Source organism: Stereum hirsutum (assembly GCF_000264905.1).
Source record: "Stereum hirsutum FP-91666 SS1 unplaced genomic scaffold STEHIscaffold_3, whole genome shotgun sequence".
Taxonomy (NCBI): domain Eukaryota; kingdom Fungi; phylum Basidiomycota; class Agaricomycetes; order Russulales; family Stereaceae; genus Stereum; species Stereum hirsutum.
Genome location: NW_006763133.1, coordinates 2,536,906 through 2,551,706, shown reverse-complemented (window position 1 = coordinate 2,551,706; position 14,801 = coordinate 2,536,906). Strand labels below are relative to the sequence as shown.

The 14,801-nt window shown below is 51.4% G+C and overlaps 6 protein-coding genes across 6 annotated transcripts; 3 read left to right on the top strand and 3 right to left on the bottom strand.

Moving 5' to 3' along the window:
• Positions 1-145: 145 nt before the first annotated feature.
• STEHIDRAFT_119275 (SFT2-domain-containing protein) lies at positions 146-1,473 on the top strand. Its single transcript, XM_007301156.1, has 6 exons — positions 146-456; positions 637-710; positions 787-863; positions 949-1,038; positions 1,118-1,130; positions 1,196-1,473. The coding sequence occupies exons 1-6, from the start codon at positions 323-325 to the stop codon at positions 1,294-1,296; spliced, it is 489 nt and encodes a 162-aa protein (XP_007301218.1). The 5' UTR covers positions 146-322; the 3' UTR covers positions 1,297-1,473.
• A 239-nt stretch (positions 1,474-1,712) lies between these two features.
• Positions 1,713-2,686, bottom strand: STEHIDRAFT_154063 (Metallo-hydrolase/oxidoreductase; the record flags this gene model as incomplete). The annotated part of the gene is made up of 4 exons (XM_007301155.1): positions 1,713-2,178; positions 2,251-2,363; positions 2,417-2,422; positions 2,495-2,686. The coding sequence occupies 4 exons, from the start codon at positions 2,684-2,686 to the stop codon at positions 1,713-1,715; spliced, it is 777 nt and encodes a 258-aa protein (XP_007301217.1).
• Positions 2,687-4,594: 1,908 nt separating this feature from the next.
• Positions 4,595-7,002, top strand: STEHIDRAFT_119272 (uncharacterized protein). Its single transcript, XM_007301154.1, has 5 exons — positions 4,595-5,047; positions 5,752-6,258; positions 6,320-6,379; positions 6,439-6,624; positions 6,691-7,002. Exons 2-5 carry the CDS (start codon positions 6,112-6,114, stop codon positions 6,760-6,762), a joined length of 465 nt encoding a protein of 154 aa, XP_007301216.1. The 5' UTR covers positions 4,595-5,047; positions 5,752-6,111; the 3' UTR covers positions 6,763-7,002.
• A 990-nt stretch (positions 7,003-7,992) lies between these two features.
• On the bottom strand, positions 7,993-8,872 carry STEHIDRAFT_52098 (uncharacterized protein; the record flags this gene model as incomplete). The annotated part of the gene is made up of 4 exons (XM_007300458.1): positions 7,993-8,207; positions 8,266-8,398; positions 8,461-8,572; positions 8,625-8,872. The coding sequence occupies 4 exons, from the start codon at positions 8,870-8,872 to the stop codon at positions 7,993-7,995; spliced, it is 708 nt and encodes a 235-aa protein (XP_007300520.1).
• Positions 8,873-9,232: 360 nt separating this feature from the next.
• Positions 9,233-11,583, top strand: STEHIDRAFT_119271 (DUF1671-domain-containing protein). Its single transcript, XM_007301153.1, has 10 exons — positions 9,233-9,268; positions 9,351-9,445; positions 9,522-9,665; positions 9,730-9,859; positions 9,913-10,049; positions 10,102-10,173; positions 10,232-10,265; positions 10,327-10,361; positions 10,419-10,632; positions 10,687-11,583. Exons 2-10 carry the CDS (start codon positions 9,358-9,360, stop codon positions 11,222-11,224), a joined length of 1,392 nt encoding a protein of 463 aa, XP_007301215.1. The 5' UTR covers positions 9,233-9,268; positions 9,351-9,357; the 3' UTR covers positions 11,225-11,583.
• Positions 11,584-11,586: 3 nt separating this feature from the next.
• On the bottom strand, positions 11,587-13,604 carry STEHIDRAFT_93073 (uncharacterized protein; the record flags this gene model as incomplete). Its single annotated transcript, XM_007301152.1, has 3 exons — positions 13,365-13,604; positions 13,166-13,286; positions 11,587-13,103 (listed from the first exon to the last, which is right to left on the bottom strand). Exons 2-3 carry the CDS (start codon positions 13,278-13,280, stop codon positions 11,587-11,589), a joined length of 1,632 nt encoding a protein of 543 aa, XP_007301214.1. The 5' UTR covers positions 13,281-13,286; positions 13,365-13,604.
• Positions 13,605-14,801: the final 1,197 nt, after the last annotated feature.

The window sequence follows — 14,801 nt, the reverse complement described above, 5'->3', positions numbered from 1 at the left end:
GCCGGCTTGATAGCTTTGATTCGTGACGAAGCTGGAACAGAGCCGGAGAGTTTCAAGGAGGCGTGGGCTGTGCGGCAAGGCAAGGCAGGCTGCGGCTGAGTGGGCCAGTGGCAGCGCTGACTTGGCGCTGAGTGCCTCTTGCTTCCGCTCGCACCCACCCTTCATCGTACCACGACACAAACACGCCCAGCTGCCGGCCCAGCTTCCCCGCCCCGCATCTAATACTTACTTGTTCAGCATCGCCCACTTTATTCACCTCCTCTACGTCCGTCCGTCCACGACTCACAAACGACTGTTTTAATTTCCAAAACTAAAACAAAATATGGCTTCTAAAGGCTGGTTCAACCTTGAGACCGCGGGTTCAGGGATTCCGGAGACACAGTTCTTTGAAGGAGATTCGGCGTTTTCTTTCCTTGGGCTTACGCGTACGCAGCGCTTGTATGGGTTTATTGGATCGTGCGTTTGCTTTCGTTTTGTCTTTCCACGTCTCCCCTTTCCTCGAAGACGTGTCGGGGTGCGTGGCTCCTCCGAACATGCATATGCATGTGGGCTTTAATGGGCCTGGGAGGGTATAGTTTTGCGTGGTGGAGGGTGAGAATGTGTCTATTGGTGATGCTGATTATGTTGCTGGTGCAGTTATGCGGTGGGACTGTTGTTGAGTATACTGGGTACGATATTCCTGTTCATTGGCGCCTTAACGACGTTCGCTCGTGAGTCCTTTTCGATCTTCCGCAAACCGAACAAGTACAGAAGCACTGACGGACCAACATCACACGTTTTAACCAGTCCTATATGCACTGGGCACCGTCGTCTCACTTGTTGGTACTGGGTTCCTCATCGGGTTCTTCAAGCAAATCAAGATGGTATGACCCCTGTCTACGCTCTGCCCACCTTACCTACGTGAAGAAGCTAACCATCCTGGCTCGACTTTATTTTTGCACATGACAGATGTTCAAGCCTATTCGAGTGATAGCTACCATCGTATTCCTAGTCTCGATAGGTCTCATATTCGTGGGCGCTTTTGTCTTGGACAGCGGGGTACGTAGTCTACCCTTTACCGCCTTCCGCAAACCACCCCAAGTTAAGGACCTTGTACTGACTAGCATCACTTTATCAGGTCCTATGTATCAGTGAGTACTGCTTTCAATTTCGCGACCATCACTAGGTTTCACGCTGACGATCTACACACCTGTAGTCTTCGTGATCATAGAATACCTCGCCTTCCTGTGGTACACCCTGTCATACATCCCGTACGCACGGTCGGCCGTGCTCAAGGTGTTCGGAATGAGCGGTTGAACGCACCATCCACCCTCACCTCCGCCTCCTACATGGCCCATCATGTCATGTCGATCGCGCATCTGCGTGTTCGAGTCTTCCGTCTGGTTTCCTTCAATCTTCACTATTGGATCTGTTGTGTGTGGACTGAGTATCACCGTTTTACTATGCCTTTTAATATTGGGTCTTGTCGGATATGTACGTCTGCAATACGAGCGCTATTTCAGGATTGTACGTCAGGGTCAATAACGGCATTGATAGAATGGCATTATGGATTCCAGATGATACATTGCAAAAGAGCGCTGTCAGCAACAAACTAAAAGTACAAAACACGGCCGACTACTCTGGGTCATATCACAATCTACTCACGACACTACACAAACGATTCGTCAGCCCCTATCCTAGACAAGGTGACAGTAGAAGCACGCACCTCGAACTCACCCCCTGAAGTTATTCTTCAAAGTGCGCAGGGCATCCATAACCGTCGCCGCCGTCGCATCATGAGCCGCCTTCGTCGCCTCTCTAACGGGGTCACTAGCCAACCTCATGAAAGGATTCCACTCCTTCTCGTCCCCAATCGTCGTCAACCCCGTCGTCACCTGATTCTCCTTCACAATCTCCTGCAAACGCTTGAGGCCCGCGTTCTCAGGATCGACGGAAAGTGCGAACTTGAGACTGCTGTTGGTGTATTCGTGGCCGTTGTAGACGATGGTCTTGTCGGGAAGGCGAGCGAGGTACGAGAGAGCGTTGTGCATCTCTTCGCCTGTGCCCTCGAAGAAACGACCGCAGCCGGCGATGAAGAGTGTGTCACCGGTGAAGACTCCACCAGGTTGGGATGCATCGGCGGTGTCGGTGACATGGTAGCATATTGAGTCCTGGGTATGACATGGAGTGTGGAGGCATCTAGTGTGGACAGGTAAATAAAAATGTGGGATAGGGGCGAAGCGCCTGGTGACAAATATACTGCAGACGCACTTGACATGGATGTTATCCCCGATCTTGAACTCGTCGTTGTCCTTCACTTGGTTTGTGAGTGCTTTGACCTGTTGGCTACCACCATAGATCGGCTTTCCAGGATATTCTTTGGCCTGAAGTCGTTTCAGACCGTATTCGCCACACGGAAGCAAATGCGACGACTCACAAAGTCCTGTCCAGTCGCGTACATTCCGGTCAGTCAGTACCACATCGGTCGAGCGCAGGTGTTCTAATATAAACGCACCTCATTACCCCCACTGTGGTCATAATGATGATGCGTCGTTATTGCCGCGACGATCTCTACGCCGAGCTGGTCAGCGGCAGCCTTGACCTTCGAAACTGTATACGGATCGACAGCCGCCGCTTTGTTCGTCGTCTCATCTATCAACAGGTATGCATAGTTGTCTTCTCTGACTGGGACAGGTACGACCTTCATATTTATTCTGGACGACGAGGAGAATGGTCTGAGTCTGAGAGGCTGAGTAAGAGCGGGGAGGCGCTTTCCGGTGGTGAGAAGAGGTCGAGTACAGAGAAACGTCATTGCTGAGAACGACCCGGAATCCTGGTTAGGGTTCTCTAAAGCCATCATTTCGTGCCGCCGGCTCTCGCCGAGCAAATCAAGTTCAACTTCATTCAAAGCACTCTTCGGTCTTACGACGGCTTTTGCGTACTCAATTCGCCGTAAACATGTTGGGAAACTAGGATCGACAGCTCGGTCGTAGTTAGGAGACCACATCAACGTCTTCAGATTGTTACCAACTTGAAGGACTCTGGAAATATATTTAGAATGGAAGGGAGAGTGATCACGGTGGGAATTGAAAGAGGGGAAGAACAGTGTTAGAAAGGCAAACTCATTACGAAGCGGTGACATGCGACATGACAGGGGCTAGACAAATTTATACGCTGAGGTAAAACCGGAAGTTCTCGCTCATCAGAACTCGCTCTACACCGTAGATTGCCCAGAGGCACCATTGGACCGAAGCTAGCGGTGTGCTACACAATCAGGAGGATATTGGTCATCGTGTAAATCCAAGGCAGCACATACGAGGCGATTTAATCGCAGTTCAGTAAAATCCGGAGAATAGCTTCCATTGAGAGTCAATTTGAGGGCCTGAGGTGCACCAGTGACAAGTCCAGCGGATTAAAATCGCTGAGACGCATCCGTGACCGAACAGAACTTGTCAGAGGACATGCTAAGATGAAAAAGAGGTCCAGTTATGGATCCGGTCCACTTCGCTAGCTTGAAAAATAAGTGATAGTCGTCTGACGACGGATAGCCTGAGGTCTCTGCTAAACTTCCTCTGTTTGTGTATATAAGCAGCAAGGTCGGATAATAACTTCCACTGACGTGCAATTTGAGGGCTTGGGGTACACCAGTGGCAAGTGAGTGGTGTCCGAGGCCGAACCAACCTGGTTCAAAGTCATGCTGAGGTGAAGAAAGAGGGTCGTGGGCCTGTCCAATTCGCTAGCTTGTGCATATCAGCCAGAAGCACGCACTTTATGAAGAAAGGCCTACTCACTAGCCACATGATCTATGCATCATCGATAATATAAATATGTGGGTAATACTTTGTGGTCATCTAAGGGACGAAAGCGACACAGCGGACGTACTGTCCACCGTGACAACCTCGGCCGTGCGACGATTGACACCTCCAAAGACCTATCATCCCGCCATCGCTCTACATAGGAGCCTTGTACATCTGCGTGGTCGTCTCAAGTGATAGGTGCACTTGAGGGTTGATCAGTACGCAAACTTGAAGGAACGCCTCAAGAGTTTTCCGCCGCTGGGAGATGGCGACGCCCAGTATGTTGGGTAGATAGATGCACTTTGTATCGTATGCTGGAACCATGGTGGAAAATCTAAGGGTCCTAACCAAGTCGATAGGTTGGTGGTGGCTTGAAAGATATGGCGACTGTGTTGCTAATGCAGACTGCGGGTACTATCTGACGAGCATCGCGCCGCGATGCCCTGAAGTTTGAGTAACTGTCCCGCACAAGTGAGGTTATGGAGGTGGTCCGTCTTGAAGCAGTCTTGAGGGACCACCGCAACAGAACTTGAACATATAGAGAAATTGGTGGGCACTTTGGGGCGGGTTTGAAGAGCTGGACGACCCACCGCCGGTAAGGGTCCGGTTCCGCCGCCGGGAGACGGAGGACAGTGCGGGGTTGGGTTTCGCGGAGTTGAACTGGCACGTTATGGGGATCTCCCGACCAACGGAAGCAAACCCAACGCTTTCGTCTACCTCCGCCGTCGCTTTTTTCCGTCGTCTCTTCCACCACCATCGCCTGCTCTTTTTCAACACCCCGGCCAGCATTTAGCATCAGCTTTTGGGCGATGTGCAATTGGACCCACAGATAATGGCGATGACGAAATCACCTAAAATTACCGTGTCACAGCGGTCACCGCTTCACCACGGCGAAGTCGCCGTGGCGCTCGAGCACGAATGCGTCCTCCATGGACCAGTTCGACCGAGGTTTCGAGCACGAAGTCATATTTGGAATCCTGGGGCGATGTCACATCTACTAGCAACCTGCCCCCGGGATTGATGGCGACGGCGGGCACCTTGGGGACGAAATAGCGGTTCGATTGGCTTTAAATTCTGGATCTTGGTTTGCCACGATGGGGGCAACATTCCATACCACTTACGCTCAGGACCTACCGTTGGGATCGACTCTGATAGGCCCTTTCAGTGGTGATGGGGCAACACTTGACTCTTGACGGCTTGCGGTGCAAATTTCCAGACGTTCATGCGGGACTCATATGTCGGAGATCTTGAGCATTGGGCTTGACATTGAGGTACGTTTCTTCAGTCTCCAATCTTCACTTTTCTTGGCATGGTGCTCTTGAATATCGAACATAATTATGTTGCGCTGCGCGAATTGACGCTCGTTGAGGTGGCGTTAGCCGCTTGATGCATTCAGACAAGTCTATGATAGCATAGTTCATGATAAGTTTGGAATGACAACAAGGCAGGGTATGGTTCGAGGGAACAAAGGAACATCGAGGTGTGGTGTTGATGTAGAACAACTTGAGAAGGGCCTGCATCGCGCATTCCCCGCCGAGTCATTCGGAAGCGCGTGACGCCCGACCTGCCCGACCATTGATGTGACGCGTCGGGCGTGACCCGCCTCTCGAGTGGCCTCGAAGGCTCTCATGGGCTGGGACCACTTCACGGAGAGGAAGGTTCCAATGGTCGTGTTTGGATGATTGTGGTGGACCGCATGAATAATTCATGTGGCCCAATGGGCTTAGTGAAAATACGAACGCACTCACCGTGAAGTGTGGCGCATATGCGTCGCAAATCCCCACCGTAGTCGGCTCAGAGCACATATTGTCCTGTAGCAGCACCTGTAGCACCTATCGCAGCTTCTGCGAACGATGACTGTCGGCCGTGTACGATAATTTAGGTCTTTTATAGATGATGTGGCGGCGGCGCTTTTCGATTTCGGTTCCAGCGATCATGCCCAAGGAAGCTAATATGCCGATCATTCCACACACAGACAAATACAAGCAGGCATCGTCACTGGAGAACGCCTTGTTCTTCTTTTCCCGAAGGCCCAGTCCACGCCGACCTTCGCACGCAGAATTGCGAAACTACAAGAAGCGAGCGGAACAGAGCCATATAGTGGGCCACGAAACTCAGGTTAGGTAGAGTGAGACGAGGGAACGGGCTTACCGAACGCTCGTGACGACGCGAGGCGTCTTACGAAACCACATATCCTCGTATATCCTACCTTCAGATCTCCGCGTCCTCAAATTCGGATTAAGGAGCGACGCCAACCCAACGTTAAAATGCCCGCCTCGCCTCGTTGCCCTCTCTCTTTGTTCCGCACCACGACCCCCGTCGGAAATACTCAGCCATGGTAGGGAACAGGGAGCACGACTGGATGCGCGAGACAGCTTTAGAGCTAGGAGAGCCGGAGGAGGAGGAGTACGACGTTTACGACTACTGGCCCTCCTTGCAGATCGTGGTTGCTGCGCGTGAGGACGCCGCGAGTTCATATGAGGTGCGTCTTCTATCTCTTCCTTCACTACCCTCTGTGCTTAACGGGAAACCTGGAACGACAGCCCTCCCAGCCCGACACGGCATACGACGAACAAGTCAAGGAACTAGAGCCCCTTCCACTGGTGCGTACGCGTCCAATTCTCTCCGTATTTCTGGTCTTATATGCTGCGCGTCGATCTAGTCACTGGTCACGTTCGAAAATATCGTCGACTACCGCTTCGACTCCGCGTCCAAGCCAGGCGAGGGCGGTCAGGACGAAGAGGCGCAGGCTGCGAGCGTCGTTGCGACGCCTGGGTATAGTCCACTATTCAGGTTGGGACTCCTGTTCACGATAGCTTCGGCAAACGGTTTGAGAGAGCGTATGACGGTACGTCTGTTGCAATCATTTCGTTTCCGACCTGAAGCACTCATTGTGATGTGTGATTGTGAACAGAAGATGAGGCGTCGTCTGGAACGGGTCCTCCGTAAATGTCGTGCCCGTATCCTCGGCTCAAGGGCCTCGTGAGTCGTCTTCGAGGAGCAACCACCACCCCGAACTTCGAAGGCAAAAAAAAAATGTAGATAGCAGATGCGCCGCCGCAGTCTTGAAGGGGGTGGCTAATATGGCGCCTCTTTACGTTCATTGTCTTGGTGGTGTCGCTATGGGCTTTGCCACGCTTTCGCGCTCTGTTATGTACAGTACTTACTATTACCTTCCCCTCGCACCAGATCACGCTAGCATGTTTTCGATACAGCCTATATTGCACACCGATATTGTTTCAAAAAAGTACACACTCCTAATCGCACGGCGTTTTACATATAAAAGCCCTATGTGTCTCCATATATCTCACACGCGTTTGCTCCTTTGGAAATGCGTACCTCCATCACGCAACGACCACTGTGAACGTGTCCGAGGGCTGTAGACTATGCTTGCCCTTGGCAGCACTCTCCGACCCAAATGGAGTAGTACACGAGAATAATAACTTCAACTTCCCGAAATAACTTCAACTTCCAGGAATAACTTCAACTTCGGAACTCCATTTGTCGCGGGTGCAGAGGACTCTGACCGTAACATCAATAAGCTACAGGGCCTCGAAGACGCCGCTCAGTTCTTTAGAATGACCCTGGAATCTCAAGCGATGACGGAGGGGTTTCCAGCATACACATATGGAACTTGTACTGTAGCGTAAGAGATACGGTTCTGATTCAGAGGCGGCGATTAACCCACGAAGGCGACATCAGGGAGTGCTTATTGGAAGGTCGAACGAGGACTCACAGTACCGCCTCCGAGAACTTTGAATTCAAAGGGCATGCTGACTATATGTTGCGGGGAATAGAGCATCTCAGTTTGTCATTTCCAAATGTTGACCGATTGTCCCCGAAAGCCGCGGCAATGTAATTGTTATCAGGCTACCAACGAGCATAGACGGGCACAACAGGGCTATGGAGGACTACATGGAGTAACTGCTCATGGAGAACATTCCAGAGCCTAACGGGTCCGTCGTCAGTTCCTGCGATACGAGCAATGCCGCTCAAGCGCTCCAGCGGGGTTGCTGACAGGGTGACAGTGCATGGACCCAGGCAGGATTTAATGGACCATACGTGTCTGAGCGTTGAGCTACCCATCAAACTCTGGAGACGTAGCCTGAAATGTTTGAAGCATAGAGCTAGTATCTTGAACATCGTTAAGCAAGAGGAGAATACAAGGGCATAGGCACCGCGCTTACAATCATCGCCAGAAACCGTTCAAGCAAGCTCACCGACTCTCCCACCGATGTATTTCAGCAGCGCATAGATCTTCCCAATTGGCGTCCCAACCATCCTCCGCAAGCCATCGCTGTTCGACCCAGCTGTTGATCGCATCGCGAGAGGTTTCGAACGAGACTGTATGAGAGCGCAGCTTCTTCACTAGGTCCGTGTGGTCTTCCAGCGATCGTCGGTATGGTCGTAAGATCTCAGAAACCGAAGCCACTGATAATAACACCCCGTAAATGACATAGGACGCGTGAAATGGTGGTTGTGATCGTACCAAACTTCGCTAAAGTCCAGGTCGTCCACAGTGATTCCGCGGAGACCCATACCCAACCTTTCGTCCGGTGGGCATCCGCTAACAACGCCTCGAGGTTGTCAATTATGGAGTTCATCTTGTGATATTGTTTCCGCTACTCATCGCGCGGTTTAGCAAAGTCGGCGGCTAGGAACCAGATATATAAGTGGGTCTCACTAGTTTCGCAATGACGACGTCCAGATCTGCTATCCGGTCGTCCATGGATGAAAGCATCGGACCCACAAACCTCGTTGTCGGCTGTTTTGCACCAAGTAATGACAACTTATTGCTGCACATGTCAGTACCGGAAGTTTCTCGTATTCTTGAATAAAGTGACATACTCGAGATCTGTTCTGGTGTCGACTAAGCTCCGTGCGGCTTTGAGGCCGTCAGTTAAGACAAGGTCATCCCAAGTCCAACAGACTGTGCGCAGTTCAAGTAGATGTGTTCGAAGTTTTCGATGATACGTAGACTCGACGGCTTTGGAAGGCGAGGAAGGCGAGGAAGGGGGCTGTTTAGCTTGTTTTACCTGGACTGGGGAAGAAGAGGGGGTCGATGGTCCGCGAAAAGATGCTAGGCGACTGCTCATAGTTCGTATTTTTTTTTTTGGAGAGTTAGAAGTATCAATAATAGCCCGTAGGACTACGAGTCCGTCTGTCACTTTTGTTCCTGAGACCGTTAGGGAACAGGTCTTCGGGGCAAGAATTACAAGTTGGTGATGAGGAGAAATCGGTGGGGCCAAGGCGCGTCTTTGCTACTAACCGTGTGGCCCGGAACATGCCGACCGCGAGATCGTGACCCACGGCGTCGCGTCGCGTTTGCACAGGTTTGCACTTAGCGAAACTCTTGCCCACTCCACCGCGTCCGTTGTACTACTAGAGACCAGAGCCATACACAGGGCTGGCAAAGCAGCCGATATGTCTCCTGCGGATCCGTCTGCCTCTAGCGGTAATCTTCATAAACAGAGGCAAGGCTTGACCCACCAGTACGCCCTTCTACTTTGTGATCGCCGTGAATGATGTCGGCGTAAGTGTCTAAACGACATGTCCGTTCCTTGGGGATTGTAGTGAACCTATGCTCTGCCAGTTCTGCTCTGCGGACCTCGATGCTCTCAGTCCCGACGACCGACAAACTCATTACAATAGACATCTCGATGAACCTTGTCAGCGTCTTGTTTCCCGACTGCACGTTCTGAACGGCTTTTTGACTGTCGTTGAGTTGTCTCCGTCTATCCGCAGCATCCTCGACTATCCTTCGTGCATCAACAGCATCTACCTCGACACAGGCTGGCGCAAAACGGAAATGGTACTCTCCAATGAAACATGACGACTTTTTCTGGTACCCCGCACAGAAGGATGCTCCTCCTTCGAACTTCACTCCTGGTATGTGTCGGCGTGCCCCTGTATCCATATGGTGACCATCTGATCGTCAGAGTTACACCTATAGGTTTGATCTCCCTCGTGAAGAAGGCTTTGATGTCTTCACACGAGAAAGGCTACACGCAGAGAGCAGTACTTTGTTACGACAGAACCGTTCATATTTACCACGAGTTATGGGATTCCGGATGGGGCTGCGGGTATGTTATCCCGAGCACTAAATACTGGAAACGTTCCGAAGATACTCCTCCAGATACCGGAATTTCCTGATGGCCTGTACAGCCCTCATGGACCAGCCCATCCAACCCGAGTATGCTCGCCTACTCAACGAGCCACTACCCCCGAGTGTTCACAATTTACAGCAAATGATAGAAGACGCTTGGAAGCACGGTATGATTTTTCGCTAATTAAGGTAATGTTCAGAGATTGATAGTTTTGATAGGATTCGACAAGGAAGGTGCTGCGCAGCTCAACCATAAGTTGATTGGCACGAAGAAATGGATCGGTACGGCGGGTGAGTTTCAATCGTTTACTTAGCCAAGTCTCACGCTGAACCTCTCTTGTCTGCATAGAACTATACGTTGCTTTAGCGCACCGTGGAATCCCGTAGGTTTCTTCACCCTGCTCTGACTAACAGAGCTACAAGCAACTCAACAGTGCTCCTTAGATCCCAGCTTGTAGACTTCAATCTTAAGGGTGATGGTATGCCCCATCCCAAAATGTCTCATACTATAGGAGTTTTCTCACCATGCCCTTCAGCCGGCCCGCTCATCAACTGGGTCAAAGAATACTTCTCACCTACGCAACGCCATAGAGCGGTCACGGTGCACGACGCTCTTCATCAAGCTGAAGCCGTCACTGTCACGGACCTCATGCCTCTCCTCCTTCAGCATCAAGGACACTCGAGGACCATCGTTGGTTATGAAATCACGAAGACTGGGACTACTAATCTTCTGCTCTTTGATCCAGCGAAGTATGTCTGGGTCTACTTCAATATATCACTCTCTTAATTCATCCTCCGTTATAGACATGCAGACCGGGACTTACGCGATGCTGCTCTTCATAAATTCTACACCCAAACGCCCCAGAACGCAAATCATAGCGCACAAGATTCATATACTCACGGGCGTCGTGGACATGGTCATCGAGCACGTCTAATGGATCACCTGAAGAAGCCTTTTCAACACAGTAGTTCGAGTGGCCATTCACTAGCAACAAGTCCACCTGGAAGCGGAGGGAGTCCCGTCAAGCGCTTACGAGCTGGACAAGCACCTGACGACGACGTCATTGTCATCGAGGACGAGATAGAGGACGAGATAGAGGTCGTGGAAGATAGCGGTGCACCTCAAGACCGAGGCCGGCAAGCCTTTCATGGGAAAGGGAGGATACTAGGTGGGAAGGAGGCAAAGGTGGATGACGGAAAAGTGTTAAAGTTCGTGAGAGTAAATGCGAAGTCGTTGGTAAAGGCGGAGAAGTACCAGATTCTTTGGTTTCCTATGGATGAGCCCCTCAACGACTACGCTAAAGGCAAGCGGCATTTAGTGACGAGCAGGAAAATATCTTGAACGTTTTCCTTCATGGTCTCCCTTCATCTTGCTTGTATCGTCTATGAACTTGATTATGGAGTACCTTGGGTTTTATCGGTCACTCTCACCATCACTAACTAGTCCGGTGTCTAGCCCAGCACCACCCGCATGTGTCTGTCTCAAGGGATCACAAGGACCTTTATTTATTCGCATCTTCTCGTAGTTTTCCTTCTTAGTCATGACTGAATACATTATGCACGAATAATATCGTACTATGGACCAGTTGGTTCTTATCTCGCTCTGTCACATCTCATCCTATGCTCACTGTTTTATCGTTAACGTTCGTGGACTATACATTATGTGACAAGTTGTTTGGGCCCGTAAACCTTTCGTTGTTGCCTTCAGCCCTCCAATCTCGGTATCCAACTCTCCCTCAATCTCAGTAAGTTGTCCATCGCTCCCCTTTCGAGGTAAACGCACACGTCCACACCCTCCTCACACCAATGTCCCCTCTTTTCGCCGATGCTCTTCGTACTCCCCGCCTCCATGATCTGCAGTAAACCATCGCAGCTCGGCATGATCGGCTCGACGTATCTCGGCCTCGCACCCATTCCAAAATCGACGCCGTAAACATCCATATGAGCCCAGGATGTGAAGAGGACGTTTCGCCGTCCGAGGAAGGCCTGCCAGAGGCGTTGGGGAGAAATGGTATGTGCCGTGTCGTGGAGGCATGCTCCAATGGCGTCGGCGTCGAATTGAGAGAGAACAGAGCGGATGCGAGAAGCGATGTGAAAGAGCGAGGATAATGGGTTCGCGTCGGTGTTCATGGCACTAGCAGATGCTTCCTTTCCTGTGGCGGAGATGAGGGCTAACATGATGGGTGAACCGAGGAATGCATCGGGTAGGGGTGGAGAGACGCGAGGTCGAAGCCCAAACGTCAAGTCGAGATGCACCAGCTGATCGTCCTCCTCCAGTCCTCGGGCGCGATTGATCAGAGCCCACATATACGCCAGCAGAGCCTCCATCTTTGAGACTCTCACGGAGGGTGCACCAAGCGTCGGTGAAAACGAAGCAGCCTTCCAAAGTTCGTCGACTTCATTTTTCGAGAAATGGATAAGGTAATGACTGACGGGCTCCGCGATATTCCACTCGTCCCAAGGCATGGCGTCGCCGACCGGTTCGATGATGAATGATTCGCCAAGCTCGGGTGGCGGCTGAGTGGAAGGAAACATGGGTGGCGGACATCCTTCTTGCGATATCCACCAGTCGTATCGCCTGAGCGGGAGCCCGCGCGCCTTCTCAACCAGCTCCCGGTCTGGTTCCGATGCATCGATGTCTCCTAAAGCGGCGCGATCCAATAGGCTCGGGTCGAATAGTGGATTTAAGACTGGAAGGAGCTCTCCCGTGAGAAGGGCACGGCTTGTCGCAGCCCAGTCTTGTACGAATGTCATCATGGATTGGGCGTCTGCGAGGAGGTGCCGTATTTTGAGAGCCAGTACGACGCCGCCAGAGGAGAAAGTCGTGAGCTGGATAGCCACGCCTGGAAAACCGGCGTGGTCCTTCATGTCGTACAGGGCCATTTGCGTGGAAGGGAGTAACTTGTGCGGCTGGAAAGATGTGAGATCGAGGGCTTTGAATGAAGTAGCGCGTTCAGCAGTGCTCGGAATGAGAGAAGCGATGGGGCAGTCGCAAGTTGCCACGATGAGCTCTACTCCAGGGTCACTTGAGTCGCCGTACGAGACGGCTGTACGACCAAAGCGAGGCCTTCCGTTAGGATGACTGTCGTGAGGCAGAAGATATATCTGACCCGCCCATTGAGGATAGGCGGTCAGGGTCTTCTCCAGCGATGTTTTCAAATGGTGTGGTGAGAGGGTCCAGCTGTCGAACATCCACAACGCTGCTGTAGATGAAAAGTTGCCTGCCAAGGAAGCGACCTTCTTTCAGTGAAAAAGTGTACGGAGATGGGTGGAGCGGACTGACCGACGGCATCATCGATGATGGATAGTCTGATGTCACGTCGTGTTGAGAGGCGTATATCAGGAAAGACGCGTTCAGTACTTAGAACTTGGACATCGAGTACTATAGCTGAATTCATGGTGACCTATGTAAGAAGTTTTCATTATACATAGAAGTCAGCTGTTTTAGGCTGATAGTGTGATGAGGCGAATAATATATCTACCTTCTCACAAAGTTTGAGGGCCTATCACACAGGCTTCTGTGGAGGAGGAAGAATGACTGAGGACAACTTTCCCTGAAGAACGTCTATAAGTATATCTGGAAAATCACGACCTGGTGGGTTGAGTGTGACTAGGAGATGGATTCGGCTCCGCCAAGTAGCATACAGCTCACTCATGCACTCGAAGTGAACGTAGCGGAGATAGGAGATACGGCCTCAGATCGGCGATAGGCTTGAATGCGCTTTGGCTGTCAAGTGGGCGCCTTGACAGAGGTTGAAAGAAACCGACGGGGGAGGCTGAGAGTTGGCCAGAGTAAGGTGCCAATTGACTGTCCTCGACGCTGGGTAGTATGAGGCCCTGAGAGCCATCTGTACTGGTGCAGCCGGATACCAGCACAGTCGGCCCACAAGGGTTACCGCTCGAGAAACATGAGCGCCGAAAAAGGTGCTTCAAGTTCACGTATAGTAGAAGTACATAGACAAAGAGCTTGAGATGCCAGCAGATTTCGACATGCATGATTGCTCTTGAGTCCGTTCCAAAACAAACTGACATGAGCCTGGCACCGTGGCGCCGAGTGACATAAAAGGCAGCAGAACAACGAAGAACACAAAATCAAATTCGCCAAGAAGCCCGGGAGCCGGCCCCCAGTCACAGTTGAAGCGGAGATCGAAACCTATGGGGCCAGCAGTTGGGCGTCTCCCGGCTGCCCACTGGACTTTTGTTCTTGCATGCGCATGAGCAGGTAATATGCGGCTCACCCTTCCAAACCTGTCTATGCTAAGGAACCGGATTCTATAATCTAATGATATTGCACTCGAAGCCTGGGGACTCAATTGGAGGTGCTCGAGAGGAGAGAAACGAGGCCAAATAGAAGGTGCCAGCATTGATGATGACTACGGTAGGCGGGACGACCGCAGTTCGATTTGAGTTGACGCGTCGAGCTTTCGCGGTGGCGCCACCCTAACCCTGCATCCGGCTTGGTCCGGGCTCACTTCACTGGGCTGTTACAGCGTATCTCTGACACGTAGCGGCTTCATGAGCTCCATGACAGATCGGGCTGTACATACTGAGTGTAATGTGAATAAAAAGGGAGTCCCTGGAACATCTTAAGCATTTAATATGATTTTCTGGAAGTGGCAGGCAACGTGGGAAGCTCAGCGGGGCAATCAAGGGTGGCTTGCCCAGCCACAGTTGGTGCATCTTGAGCTACAAATTGTTGACAGCCTCGATGGGCAGCATAACACATGCCATGTAAGTATTAGTAATTCCATCAGCTGCTCAGCTTGATTTTGAGCAAGATAGCACAGTATTTCTCTCTGTGTACTGTACTTTTTTCAACCAAAGGTTCATCAAAAATGTACGTCACCCATCAGGTTTTGCCCGGGTCACGGTTCAGAAACTGTAAGAAACCGTGTAGTGAGCATGGACGGGCCCCATAA

Coding starts and splice junctions, on each gene's coding strand:
- STEHIDRAFT_119275 (XM_007301156.1), top strand. CDS start 323: ATGGCTTCTAAAGGCTGGTTCAACCTTGAGACCGCGGGTTCAGGGATT. Junction 457..636: donor TTGTATGGGTTTATTGGATC/GTGCGTTTGCTT, acceptor TTGCTGGTGCAG/TTATGCGGTGGGACTGTTGT. Junction 711..786: donor CGCCTTAACGACGTTCGCTC/GTGAGTCCTTTT, acceptor CGTTTTAACCAG/TCCTATATGCACTGGGCACC.
- STEHIDRAFT_119272 (XM_007301154.1), top strand. CDS start 6,112: ATGGTAGGGAACAGGGAGCACGACTGGATGCGCGAGACAGCTTTAGAG. Junction 6,259..6,319: donor ACGCCGCGAGTTCATATGAG/GTGCGTCTTCTA, acceptor CTGGAACGACAG/CCCTCCCAGCCCGACACGGC. Junction 6,380..6,438: donor AACTAGAGCCCCTTCCACTG/GTGCGTACGCGT, acceptor GCGTCGATCTAG/TCACTGGTCACGTTCGAAAA.
- STEHIDRAFT_119271 (XM_007301153.1), top strand. CDS start 9,358: ATGCTCTGCCAGTTCTGCTCTGCGGACCTCGATGCTCTCAGTCCCGAC. Junction 9,446..9,521: donor TAGACATCTCGATGAACCTT/GTCAGCGTCTTG, acceptor GTCTATCCGCAG/CATCCTCGACTATCCTTCGT. Junction 10,174..10,231: donor GAAATGGATCGGTACGGCGG/GTGAGTTTCAAT, acceptor TTGTCTGCATAG/AACTATACGTTGCTTTAGCG.